We start from the raw sequence: 14052 nt of genomic DNA on the forward strand, positions 1-14052 counted from the left end.
ACTGAAGTCTTCCTTCCTTTTTCAAGAAAAAGCTGTTTTCAAATAATAAAACACCTAGCATATTTTCAAAGTTTCTAGCCATATGGTCTAGTTTTCGACAATGATAGCCTATTAATTATTTTATTGCTATAATTTTCTAACACTGTCTTAATTTTATTTGAATTTATCAAAAGCGTCAACTACAAAACCAACAGCAACAACAGCAAATACAACACAACTCCAATTTCTTTGTTAGCTATTGTGAATTGGTAATAGTTGTGAAGTGTTTTTATTTGAAGAAGGAAACATGGACTTCGATGTTAAGGAAGCGATTTCAAATTTCTTAAAACATACGTCTGATGTGCATTCGTTTGGGAATTACGTGGAGAACGTGCCCATTTATCCGTTATTCTTGGGTGTGCATTGTGTCCTAGTCGCTGGTGCCTTGAGGACAAGAGATGGTATGGAAATTACAGCAAATTTAACTGTAGCAAAATACTACAGAAAACAGAAGATTTTTCTACATATTGGCTGACATAGTTGAATCTTGCTAAGTATATCGCTTAGTATAATCTCTTTAAGCTGTCATGCAAGGAGGAGAGCAAAAATTTTGTTTAATCAAGTGTGATACTGCGGTGCGGTTTATGGTCACACCAAATGTTGATTGAAAATTTGTGACTTTAGACAAAGTGTGACTGTAAGCAGAGCCAAATTGAGTAGTTGTACATCTTCTATATAATTTTTTGTGACTTCTATATATATATATATATATATATATAATCATATATATATAAGCCTGCTATATAGAGTGGGATCAACTGTATCACATCAGGATTAACGGTACCTTAAGTCCTCAAAAAGCCTCCACCTTTGAATAGGCCTCCTCTTCGATTTCTTCGATTACCAGACTGGAAACTTTATTTCTTGGATGAACAAGTCCATTTTGAAAATTTGTGACTGTGTGCCTGAAATCACACACTTCTAATAAACTTGGAAAATGTGAAGTTCATTTTTAATAGTATATTGTTAATAATGTAAAATCTTATCAAACAGGGACTTATGCAAAAGCACACTTCACGGCAAATGTGCAACAAAAGTTGGCAATTAATTATGGGCCCAAAAACCAGAAAATATTATCTTCTGAGAACACTTTAAAAACTGAGCATTCTAGGATCAACTGAGTGAATGCTAACTGCTTAATAGCAAAATTTCTTTGTTTTCCAGGATCCAAAGAATTCGCAAAACATCATCCCCTAACAAGCTGGTTTGTCAGTGTTGTCTCTTGCTATGGTGGGACAATCATCCAAAATTTCCTGCTTGCTCAGCCAATTCTTGCTGCACTCAAGAATGAACAAATTTTAATCTTAGGAACCATAGCATGGTATGATTTCCTAATTTAATTTATGTATTGACTCCAGTCACACAAGCTTGTATCTGTTGCTTTCTTGCTGATGTGTCACTTCACTACAGCAGGAGCAAGAAAATGTCTCAAAATCTAGGATAATTCTCATTATATGTTTTATTTCATTATTTGACATTAATTTTTTTTTTCTATTTGATTTAAAGGTACTTAGTCTTCTTCAGCCCTGGGGATTTCTTCTGGGAAGCACTTCAGCTCAAGATTTTCAAGGTATAACATCAAAGATAGCCAGGTTTAATCATTTCAATAAAAGTATTCAGGTTATTGTAAATTATTCAGGTTCGTTTCAGTTTAGGTCTGTGTGCAGGTTACACTTTTGATGATTGATTATAGATGGATCAGGTAGGATATGACCAGGCCTATTCATGAAGAGATTTTTGCAAGGGCAACAAACTACCCACGTGCCAGAGTGCAAGGTATTTTTCGTACGCAGGGAATTATTTTCTGTTGCTTATGCCTGCATGGAAACAAATCATTTTGCAAAATGACAGGTTAAAAGCTGTTAGATTTCATTTTTAAATAGCACTTTTAGGGCTCAAGATTAGGCTATGCGTGGAATTCACACGGAAGTCCATGTTCAAACTGCTCGGATTATCTAAATTTGCAAAAATGCGCAGACGGGATTTGAGCAAAAAATTATTGCACTAGGAACGTGTTACCCAAATTTGGCAGTTTGGCCCACGTGGATCAACTTAGGACGCCAATTGCCTGTCAAACATTATCTGTTAAATGAAGTCCTTCAGAATCTGAGGGATAATTAGGGTATTATCTATGTAATGACTGCCAACATATTTATCCAAAATATTCCATGTAATGATTTATAATGCCAACAATAAGGAAATGGTGCTTTGTTTTTATCAACAACTGGACCCTTCATTCAGGAATAACGTAACTTTTAGGGATGGACGAAAAGAAAATAAGTTTGACCAGCTAAGTAAAAAGATAAAACTTGAAAACAATGAAAACCATCATCTAGAAGTTTGAATTTTTAATGTTCTTATTCAGTGTACCAATCACAATCAGATTCTGACTGAGTTGAACAATTCTCCATGATTGCATTATCTGTGTTTTTAGATTCTTTTGGAGCAAGGCACGTTTCTTACTATGAGGCTACAGTCTTGCGTTTTTTTCCTCTAAAAAATATCAACAGCTCTTTTCATTATATAGCATTTCTTTCCATTACTCCAGTTCTTATCATTGTTGCTAATTATCAATATTTGTTGTTCCTGCTTATGAGTAACCCACTTTTGAAGTGGGGGTCATCAAGGTTTACAGAACAATGGATTTTGAAGAAAATTTGTTACAGCTTATGGAAAATCTGGAAATTTCTGGTTGGAATGAAAGAATTCTACATGTTTGCCAGATGCGGATTTTCCTAAAATTGATGCATGGGATACTTAATTTTTATTAGGTTTTGAGGATTTGTGGAATTCTTCAGCTGTGGTCTTGCAAAAACATTTTCAAATGAAGGTCCTATCAACAATTTTAAGATGCGGAATTTTGGCTAAAAGTGACCAGGCAGCGGATTGATGATCCCAACTCCCAAAGCACTCGCAATTTAAAAAATGCTCAGCTAGAAGGCCTTGAGGAAAATCCTTGACAAGACTGTGAAACAATGTGAATTGAAAATTAGTGACAACAACAATACTGTCATTTGTTGCCAAATTTCCCTAGAGTGCTCTACCTTTCTCTTGAGGGTGATACATGTTTTTTTCGAGGGCGGTCAATAGCCTGCTTCAATAATTTGGCAAGGGAAATGGCAATGGCGAGGGTGATCACCCGTGTGAACCAAAAAGGCCTGGATATGACCAACTTAAGGAGATTCTATCACTGATACAATCAATTCCCAACTATGCTAAATGTATGCAAAGATGTTTTGTCTTACATCAAGTTTATATACTAACCCTCAAGCTGTTGACATTCTTTTGACAAGGTGTGGAAAGGCTTTTGAAGGCCTTGTGCAAGTGGTCCAAATCATCTGACCAAGACTGTTATTTGGTTCTATGAATAAATTTTAAGTTTTTCCATCTTGAATTTCTTTCTTATGAGTATCATTCTTGTTCTTCCATTTTTCTTTTTGTCTCTGGCCTTTATCCCAGGTAGCTTAATAAGCTAGTTTATTTGTTTTGCTTTTTTCCTTATTGCATGCCATCAACATTATTCATATGACTTTTTTGTTACAAGGCCATTCTTGTGATGCTCAAAGAACTACACAGACTTCGGATGATAATTAATGGAATAGCAGTTGCTACCTCATTGCACCCTTCAACACCTTTGATCATCATTATCAATGGTGCAATAAGAGGCAAGTATCATTTCCAGCCAGTTTTTTGCCTTATCTTACCATTTAGCATTATATAAAAAATGTTTGTAAACAATATTTGGCATTAGATGTATTTATAAGATAATGAGCAGATGACAATATTTTGCATATAGACAGCCTAGTGCCTATGTTTTTTGTGCTGTGTTAGATTAATAAGGAACTACAGTTTAGGGCCCACATCATATCTAACTCATAACTCAGTCCAGATTTTTTATCTATTATTAGAAATACATTGTCTTATCTTACAACAAATACATTAACTAAAGTCCACAAATACAATAGTATCAGCAAAATTTTTGGCAGAATGAAGACTGGGGAGGGGGGAGGGGGGGTTAAGAAGACTTTACACGGGTGGCCTCTCCAGTCTAGATTAAGTAGTAAAGGCCCTGCAGTTCGAAATTATTATTTAATAATTTTGCTTTTAGTTGCTAGGAACCCATATATATTCTGCAAACAAAGAGCAATATATAATGTATACCTCTAAATCTCATATCAAATCAAATCATTGGGTGGGTTATACAACTAGATGAGTTGCTACATGTTCCAACTCTTGTTTATTCATTCAAAATGTAATCTCTCTAAATCTTTTTTGTACATAATCAGAAAGTAGTAAATGAGACATTGAGATGAATTCTCATGTAACCTCAGATAGGCATTTTTTGGAGAACACTGTTTGTCTTTTTTTGTTTTGAAGACAATTCAAAAATGTAAGGGAAGAAGCTGTCTAATTATGATCTCCTCTGCTCTTTATCTTGCAAATCTGTTACAATAGTTTTTCTATTCAGGACTAAATTTAACTTTACCAAGTAGACATATTATAAACTTTTATATATTATTTAGATTGATATTTACAGCTTGTTTCATCTTTCATATGTAGGCAGTGGTGCAAAGTTTCTCATGAAACCTCTTGATCATTTTGTGCGTGGAGGAATGGTTTCATCTTTTGAGCTTCTGGCTCCACATTTGTAAGCAAACCAACTTTTTCATTATTTATCTGCCTTTCTTAAGGCTGCATCTGTTTGATTTTCTTTTTTGTATTTTTCAAAGATACTTGGATCCTCCTTTATTGATTTGCCCATTGCTCCTTAATTTTTACAAGTTTTATCAACTTTGCAAAATATGAATGATGTCAGAGTTGTTTGGTTGGCATCAGTGGCATGGTGAAATTCGTATTTTTTTTAGAAGATACTCAGGCTCAAATAAATTTCTGATAAGAAGACAGTATCAACAGGGTATCAATGGGTTTACCAGAAACATGGATAGAAGGGTTTGAGTCCCTGCTTGGGAATGGAGGTTAAAGCTGTTCCTCTGTCCCTGGGTGGGAAATTTAAAGTAGTTGCTAGGACAGACTAGAATAAAATTTCTGTTTCTTATTATGTCAGTGAATTAATCATTCAACAGGAAGCATATTTTATTTTCCCAGTTCTACAAAGTCATCAGTGGTTATCAGTGCACTGTTGTGGAATCACACTGTAAAATTTGTTGACATCCCAATCTCAAGAGAAGCACTTCTGGTTTACATTCTTTTATTCATGGTGTGCATGCAGCTTTCCTTTGTTTTGTTCGAGGCTGGAGATCCTTATTTGTATCTAGAAAGTGCTGCCTGTCATCTTTTTCTAACACTGCCTTCAGAACTATCTTTAAGAGTCAGAAAATCAAAGATGGAATGAAGAAGTGGCTCACAGAGTGGAAATTCAACCCAGAAACCATATTTTGCATGTAGTTGTTTTTGCATAGCATTTAGATAGTCAAAAACATATGTAATATGTTATTAGCATCTTGTTATAAAGTCTATGATTTGTATGTGGACAATTGTATGTGGACATTTATTTTAGGGTAACAATTAGAAACTTATTATCAGTTTTTTTATCTGTTGTACCAACTAATGTTTCAAAAAAGATTGTCTCCTGATATTCCTGGATTTGCTTTATGCTCTAACTGTCAGCATAAATTATTAGTGATAAAGATTTTTAATGTGCCAAAGTGACTTTTTAAAGAGTTGCTGACCCTGCACTGTAAAACACATGACTAGTTTTGCTATCTGCCAAACTATTCAGCAATGAATTCAACATGCTTGTTTTTTGCTTGCATTTTACCTCCTGCATCTAATCTTTGTAAGAAAGTAAAAAGCCTCTTATTTATCATGAAATATACAAAAGGAACCTTTAGAAGAGCATGTTAGATTGCATAAATGTGAACTGCAATCATTCAAGCAGAACAGTTAGGTTCACCAGGGTCACCTTAGAGCAGGCACCGCACAGTCATTGGGCTAGCAGCGGCTATAGCCCACCCACTTTTTTGCAATAATATAGACAGGACATATAGCCTGACAATCTGACATTCAAGCTAATGTTTGCTTTCTCAACGGATTCTGGTAGTAGGGAGTTCAGGCTTTCATAATCTGCCAGGTGACTTTTTTGAAAATGTCTGGATGTCACGTGACTGATGACGTCATTTAACGGCAAAAAGTTAGACAAAATCATCGTTAGCTCCTCACTGAAGGGTTATTTTTTAACGCAACTTACATATATTGACTCGTTTCATTGCAAGCTTTCAAATGATATATATTTAAGCAAGATTTGCCGACATAAGTATTTTCATAATGACGTCATAGCAAATTTTGCATGACGTCATCAAATATTTTATTGTCATAAAATGATACGTTAAGCATAATTTTGTTTTAATATGACGCTGGCTATCAGCAAAAGCTTTTCTTACATATGTTTTTCAATCATAATAATTAGTATTTAGTTCATTTAAATTGAATTTGTGCCAACCGCAATAGCCAAAGTTTAAATAAAGAAGTCGTTACTATCTGACGAGTGAGTCACTTCTTCCTCCGAAGTTGCAAAGTCTTGCTCCCACTTTGAACCGGACAATGATTTCCCTGCATCTGCATTTGAATGTTACACTAAATCGGAAGAATGTCTTGGCAATATAGGCTATCCAAGATGTCCTACCGATTTGCTGAAGGTGCATGACTTTTTTCAAAAAGGCTATCTTCTGCAGCGAAATAAGGCCATCTCAAAAATAAAATACTCCATCTGGCATTTTTCTGATGGTGGATTTATATATGGATTTGGCTCCTTGCACATGAAATTAAGAAGCACAGCTTTATCTCCTTGTCACAGTACACCTTCAGGAGTTGCAAGACTAGAGTTATGGTTTTGATGGGATATGAAAATGCCTTTCCGATAGAGGCAGCCTTGCCAATCACGAAAGCTTGGTGGTCTTCGTTCATTATTGAGACTGCTTTCGCTGTTTTCCTGGATCTTTGTGCCCCAGAATGCAGCTTAAATTTCTGACTATACTTTCGTTGCCAGCAACAACCTACAATTCGAGCAAAATAGCTCATTTCTTCGAGATATTTCTTCCATGTTAGCGCTAATGTCATCAGTCCGTGAGAACATTTTGTAAAAATGCCACCAGAAAACGCCAGATGGAGATTTGATGATACGGCCTGAGTTCGTAGCATCAAACCCAAGGAAACATTCAGTGTTTGGTTCAAGAACATCCATGGATGTGCTAATCCTCCTTATGAGGCTAAAGCAGTGGAAGTGGAAACAAAGTCAGCGCTAAATATTTAGAAACAGCACACGAGCAAGCAAACGGCAAAAGAGAGTCATCAAGGCAAGTGCATATAAAAAGTGGAGAGCAAAAGATACTCCAAAGTAAGAAGAGTATTTTTACATTGATGAAAAAAAGAGAATCTTATGAGACTTGCTCCCGAATTCTTTCGAAGCGCTGAGGGTCACAGGCCCCTGACAATTCAATTTATCGTAGCTTAAGGAGGAGAAGCATCGGAGACTTCAAAAAGCAAGTAGAAGTCCCTTCAAGATGTAACCACAAAAAGGCGGAAACCAGAATATTTTGCATGGTAACTCGAGAGATGCAAAAGTAGTTGCTGTTGCAAAAGAAACTGATTTATGTGTGCTGCTTGTTCATGCAGCACAGAAGTGCAAACCCACAAATTAGCAGTTTATGTGCATAAATAACAAACAAATCGTCAAGATTTGAGGCATCGCTGAAACTTTTGGTTCCAAAAATTGCTGTATTTTATCACAAATTAATGGAATTGTGGGCTGAGACAACTGCATATATATAAGCACAACATTGATAAGGTTACTGTGAAAAAAGCTAACGAGGAACCAGAAACAAGTCATCATTAAAAGTCTCTCCGAAGGAGTTATCGCAAAAGCAAAGACATTCGTGAAACAGCAGAATATAGTGGAACAACATATAAAAGCTATTTAGGGACAAAGATATTTATCAAATCTGAAAAAAATCATCTGCAGCAGTTCCAGCAGATCCATAATCACTCAATCAGAAAATAATTAAATTGTATCAACTTAACAAGGTTATTTTGGCTACACTGTTTAGGTGCAACTACTACAAGACATGTCCCAAAAGCCTGATGTTGAAATTTGGACGACATACTCGACCGTTTAAACAGTGGCGGCTCGTCCTATTGGGCATCGAGGGCAATGCCCCACCAAAAGTTTTCAGAAGAAAATTGTTTTTAAACTGTCGTTTTTCTGTGAATTTAATGTTTCTTTATTGTAAATTATAACATCAATGTTATTCACGAAAATCGAGAAAACTCCAAATTTAACGCATGAAAGACATCAAATCTGTCAATGGCACTTAGTGTTTTAGCACAATCTGCGCAGGGAGGGCAAAATCGATTCTGCCCTTCCTAGGCAGCTTGGAGCATGCGTATAAGAGTGTTTATATGATGTCAACCGAACAGCGATTGGCTGATTCTGGCCGAAAATGGGCAAGAATTTTTTCTGCCCCTCCATCGCCAACAACAACCACATCCTAACACAGGCGTGTTGTATTTCACCGTTCTAAGCTTAACACTCGGAGACTCGGTGGTAGCTTGCTTCATAGGCCAATTTTCTGTGGCAGTTGTTCGTCGAGTTGCTTACATGAGCAGCAGATTTTTACATGTACTTTAAATATTGTTTCTTAAGGCCACCATATTATCGTCAAACACATTGATGTAGACTTTTGCCACACATAAGCCGGTTTAGGCCTATTGTATTGGAATGAATACAGTCAGTAACATCAAAATTCGCCCGTTTTCACGGTTAACACAGCAAGAAAAAATAGAAATCAAGCGTCTTGGACCAGACAGACCAGAACTCTTGAGATCTCAATCTTCAGCTTCGTCGCGGAAATTCTCAACAAGTTGGTACACAAGGTATGAATGGCTCACAGGATGCAGTCAGACACAAAAAGTTTATTGCTTCCCTTGCCTTCTATTCGGCGAATCTCAGCGCGAGAAAGCATGGACCAAGAAAGGTGTTAATGACTGGAAACATTTTTCTGAAAAAGTAAAAAAGCATGTTATGTGTGGACGTCATGTAGACAATTGTTTAAAGTTGGCATTTTTTGGACGGAATAACATTGCTGAACAGCTAAGCGAGGCCTACCGTGCCACAAAGCAACGCCACAATATGGAGGTTGAAAAAAATCGTCATGTTCTCTCAAAGCTCATAGATTGTATAAAATTCTGTGGGGCATTCGAACTTGCACTGCGTGGTCATGATGAGACAAGCGATTCAGATAATCCTGGAGTATTTCTAGGACTTGTTGATTTTGCAGCTGCCCTTGATTCTGTTCTTAGTAAGCACTTAGAGACAGCCACAGTGTTCAAAGGGACATCAAAAACAGTCCAAAATGAGTTACTGGATATCATGCTGAATATCTGCAAAGATGTTATTAAACAAGAAATAAAAGAGGCAGACTTTTTAGCTGTTGTATCTGATGATACCACAGATGTTTCCAATCAGTCGCAAAATGTTGTTGTGTTTAGATACATTAAAGATAAAACAGTTGTCGAAAGATTCTGGTCATTCAGTACTCTACCACAAGGAGATGCCAACACAATATCTTCAAGAATTATTGCTTCTTTAGAAGAAGTTCTCCCTAATCCTGAAGACAAACAAAAACTTATAGCTCAATGCTATGATGGTGCTGCAGTAATGAGTGGTTGTAACAATGGTGTGCAAACTATAGTTAAACAATCATATGCAAATGCTCATTATGTACATTGCTATGCACACCAGCTGAATCTTATTCTACAGCAGGCAGTATCTCAAATTTCACAAGTTAGACTTTTCTTTGCAAACCTTAATGGCTTTTCTGTCTTTTTCTCTCGCTCTCCTAAACGAGTAGAGTACCTGGATAAGTATGTTGCAAGGAGAATCCCAAGATCTGCTCAAACAAGATGGAATTTTCAAAGCAGGATTATTGATACTGTTTACAGATATCAAAATGATCTGGTTGAATGCTTTCAGGACATAATTGCAAATTGGAATGGTGACCAACACACAATTAGAGAAGCAAGTGGGCTTCTTCATTGGCTGCAGGACAACAATTTCCTTCTCTTTCTTGAGTTTTTTCAAAGGGTCTTTCCCCATGTTGAAATTTTATTTGCTCAGCTGCAAAAGCGCCAGATAGACCCAACATTTATCAAGAACTGCATTACCAGTTTTGTTGATGCAATTAACAAGGAGAGGAGTAGAATCCACATTATCATTGATACTGTTATGACAACAAGTCCCAGTGCCAAGAGACCAAGAGTTGGAAATTCAAGTGCTGATAAATCATGTATACTCCATGAAGTATGTGATATAATTATTTCATTTTGTTGCACTCGGTTTCACTTTACTGGTCATCTGATAGCAGCAAATCTTCTTGATAGTGGATCATTTGCCAAATTTGAAAAGAATTTTCCCTGCCAAATTCTAACACAGACTGTTGAGTCATATCCCATACTAGATAAAGGAAAGCTCAAATCAGAGCTAGGGGTTATATACTCTAGAATGGAGTTTAGAGAATGCTGTGGAGCCCTAGCCTTGCTTCAGTTAATTGAAGAGAGCAATCTTGCTGGGACATTTTCTGAAGTGGTGAAGCTTTTGAAGATATTGATAACCACACCTATGTCTTCATGTGAAGCTGAAAGATGCTTTTCTACCCTAAAGAGGGTAAAAACATTCTTAAGAAATACAATGTCCGAAGACAGGCTCAATGCTTTAGCCATGCTTTCAATGGAAAAAAGGCTAATCAGAGAGTCCATAAACTTCAATAACTCTGTCGTGGACAATTTTGCAAACTTGAAAAATAGAAGAGCAAACTTTTTGTTTAAGTGATTGTTTTTTCTTGAATTTTTATTCAATTTGTGAATTATATAAATTAATGAAGGACCTTTTAGACTTGGCAATATCTCTGTTCTGTTTGAATGGCTATAATATTTAGTGTTTAAAAGTTCATTGTTTTTCTTCACTCGATCAAATTTTACTGGATTGTTTTGTTGATTTTAATCATTGTTTTTTAGTATACCTTCATACAAAGTTTGATAATTTCATGTTCTAATTATGAATTGCTGCTCATAATTAAATCTTACCGACAATGCTTGTTAATTGGATAAATTTGTTTCAAAATTACTCCCTGCCATGATTATTATTAATAACAAAAGCTTCAAAAAAATTTCCTGCCAAAAATCTTTATCAAACAACTTTATAAAGCAATATGATTTTTCTCTATCCAATCATGGTTTAGCCACCAGTAAGAATGCATTCAAAGTCTTTCATACCTTGCCCTCTCAAAGTATTCTCAGCATGCTCCCTAGCAACATGAAGTATGAAAAAAAAATTCTGTTCTTGCCCCACCAACTTCTAGGACCACCAGCCGCCACTGCGTTTAAAGTCTAAATGGTTCACAGGAAAGCAGCTTCCTCGTCTCCGAGAGCTTCCTTTACATCACAAGAATATGAAGGTGACGCAGGAGATGAATTTACCAATGAAGAAAATCATACACTTTCATACCCAGCGCTAAAGACCTATAGTGCGAAGACATCTTGGGAAGCCTATAATAGTGCGAAGATCTTTTCCGACTTAGCAACAGTCAAATGCAGATGCAGAGAAATAATTGTCCAGTTCAGAGTGGGAGCAAGACTTTGCGACTTCGGAGTAAGAAGTGACTCACTCGTCAGATAGTGACTACTACCTGTTTCGAACTTTGGCTATTGCGGTGGGCACAAATTCAATTTAAATGAACTAAATACTAATATTTTAATTGAAAAACATATGGAAGAAAAGCTTTTGCTGACAGCCAGCGTCATATTAAAACCTAATCATGCTAACGTATCATTTTATGACAATAAAATATTTGATGACGTCACGCAAAATTTGTTATGACGTCATAATGAAAATACTTATGTCGGCAAATCTTGGTTAAATATATATCATTTGAAAGCTTGCAATGAGACGAGTCAAAATATGTAAGTTGCGTTAAAAAATAACCCTTCAGTGAGGAGCTAACGATGATTTTGTCTGATTTTTTACCGTTAAATGACGTCATCAATCACGTGACATCCAGGCATTATCCAAAAAGTCACCTGGCAGATTATGAAAGCCTGAACTCCCTACTACCAGAATCTGTTGAGAAAGTAAACATTAGCTTGAATGTCAGATTTTCAAGCTATATGTCCTATCTAATAGGCTAGAAAATTTTTTTGAAGGTTTACTCTAAAGCAACTTTGGATGGCTTACTCCTATCTAGTAGCAGTTCTCATTGACTGGGAACCATTTTTGTTCTTTTTCTAGGTGTTTCATTTTGTTTAATGATATGATGTATTTTTTAAACTTGGTTAGCTTGGTTTTTTATTACCCTCGAGCTAATTATATCTATTTTTTGGTTACTGATATCTTCTCTGAACCAGACTTCTTATAAAAATTCAATAGAAATAAGCAAGCATTTTCTAAAAGAAGCGTTTTCCGTTGTTCATGAGGGCGTGGCCTCAAAAAATTTTGGTCACACCCATTGCAGCCCCTCCACTTTTAGAGTAGTGCGCGGTCCTTGCTTTAGAGGATACATATGAATCTCTTTGCCACATAAATGAAACTAAGAACATAATTTTATGTCATCTGCTTAGGGCTGTCAGCAATGTTACATACACCTAAATACTATTTTTAACTTCACTTTTTAAATGCCTTGGAAATGATATTATTGATTTTGCAAGTGGGAAAGGTAGCCAAATGTTGTGAAAGCTTGTCACAATATGCATCATAGCCAGAAATTTATCAAAAGAAAACCATTTCAAGTGCAACCTTTTCAGGTACAAAAACACATACTGAATTTTGATAAAATATACCCCTTCCAACAGACTTTTTGGGTAGGATTGACACCTACTTGACATACCTCCACAAATTTTAAGAAGTTGACCCACTCCTGTCAGCACTCTTAATTAAAGATAAATTAAATTAAGGACAACATTGAAGAGATGGCACAATGCATCATAAAATGATTTCATTGATAGAATTAATCACCAATGTTCTCAATATCAAATTATTTGGATAGATCAGTTTCTCTAGTCATTTCTAGCATTCAAGATTTTAGATATAAATTAATTTACATATAGTTTAAATGATATTACTTTCATAAAAATGCTGATTTCTTATAAAATATTTTTCTTAAGGAATACATCAAACTTAACCATGGAAAATCTTTTGCCTTGCCAAAATTTAACGGGATAATGAATTTGGAGCCTGACCACTAAGAGCATTTTATCAAAAAGTTCTTGCACATGTCCTCATACTTTTCAAGTCTTTGAGTTTCTGTTCCTTCAACCTTTCCAAGATCATCCCATTCCCGCAAGTGTATGATAGCTTTGAAGTTCTGTAATTTCTCAAAATCAGTTGCTTCCTCTTCATTCATTGGACCTCCTTGGTGGATCAAAGTTGTCTTTGATGCTTTTGACAGCTGATCATGGTAGCCCTCTCTTTTGTGCACCAAATATCTTTTCGCGTTAACATGGTGTCTTACTAACTGACAAAGGGTTTCAGGAAATCCAAGCCTTGATAAATACTCAGCACCAATCATGTCATGGCGTCTGGTTCCAATCCCTTTTGCCATCGCCTCGAGCTGCTTGTTGAGTCCAATAAGATGTCCTATATCATGAAAAAGAGCTCCTAAAATAACATCCTCGCTATAGCCTTCTTTTTCAGCCAGCATAGCACACTGGATCATATGCTCTGCTTGTGTCACATCTTCACCAAGATAATTGTTGGTACCGTGACTTCTATACAAATCAAATATCTCTTTCGTTATTGCCTCAGCTTTCTCGGCCTTCATTTCTGCTACAGGAATGACTTGTGTCAAAGTATCAAAGTTCAGTACGCTCGTGCGCTATTAAGCTTTTAAAAGATTATACTCTCTGTAATTTATCGTTGGATCCACCTAAAATAAGGCACTCACCTGAACTTTGCCCCATCGAACACAAAATCTGCATGGCACTAGCACATGATTAAATGCTGACTCA

The 14052-nt window shown here is 36.1% G+C and overlaps 3 protein-coding genes across 3 annotated transcripts; 2 read left to right on the plus strand and 1 right to left on the minus strand.

The window, feature by feature from the left end:
• Positions 1-208: 208 nt before the first annotated feature.
• Positions 209-5861, plus strand: LOC135694518 (trimeric intracellular cation channel type 1B.1). Its single transcript, XM_065213295.2, has 6 exons — positions 209-440; positions 1204-1360; positions 1546-1609; positions 3584-3708; positions 4604-4687; positions 5146-5861. The coding sequence occupies exons 1-6, from the start codon at positions 287-289 to the stop codon at positions 5390-5392; spliced, it is 831 nt and encodes a 276-aa protein (XP_065069367.2). The 5' UTR covers positions 209-286; the 3' UTR covers positions 5393-5861.
• A 2912-nt stretch (positions 5862-8773) lies between these two features.
• On the plus strand, positions 8774-10712 carry LOC148959846 (zinc finger MYM-type protein 1-like). The gene is made up of 2 exons (XM_089109796.1): positions 8774-10354; positions 10689-10712. Exons 1-2 carry the CDS (start codon positions 8774-8776, stop codon positions 10710-10712), a joined length of 1605 nt encoding a protein of 534 aa, XP_088965922.1.
• Positions 10713-13006: 2294 nt separating this feature from the next.
• On the minus strand, positions 13007-14041 carry LOC135694519 (uncharacterized). Its single transcript, XM_065213296.2, has one exon. The coding sequence runs from the start codon at positions 13863-13865 to the stop codon at positions 13287-13289; it is 579 nt and encodes a 192-aa protein (XP_065069368.2). The 5' UTR covers positions 13866-14041; the 3' UTR covers positions 13007-13286.
• Between the last annotated feature and the right edge of the window lie 11 nt (positions 14042-14052).

Source organism: Rhopilema esculentum, chromosome 8 (assembly GCF_057945365.1).
Source record: "Rhopilema esculentum isolate cy_ngs chromosome 8, ASM5794536v1, whole genome shotgun sequence".
NCBI lineage: Eukaryota > Metazoa > Cnidaria > Scyphozoa > Rhizostomeae > Rhizostomatidae > Rhopilema > Rhopilema esculentum.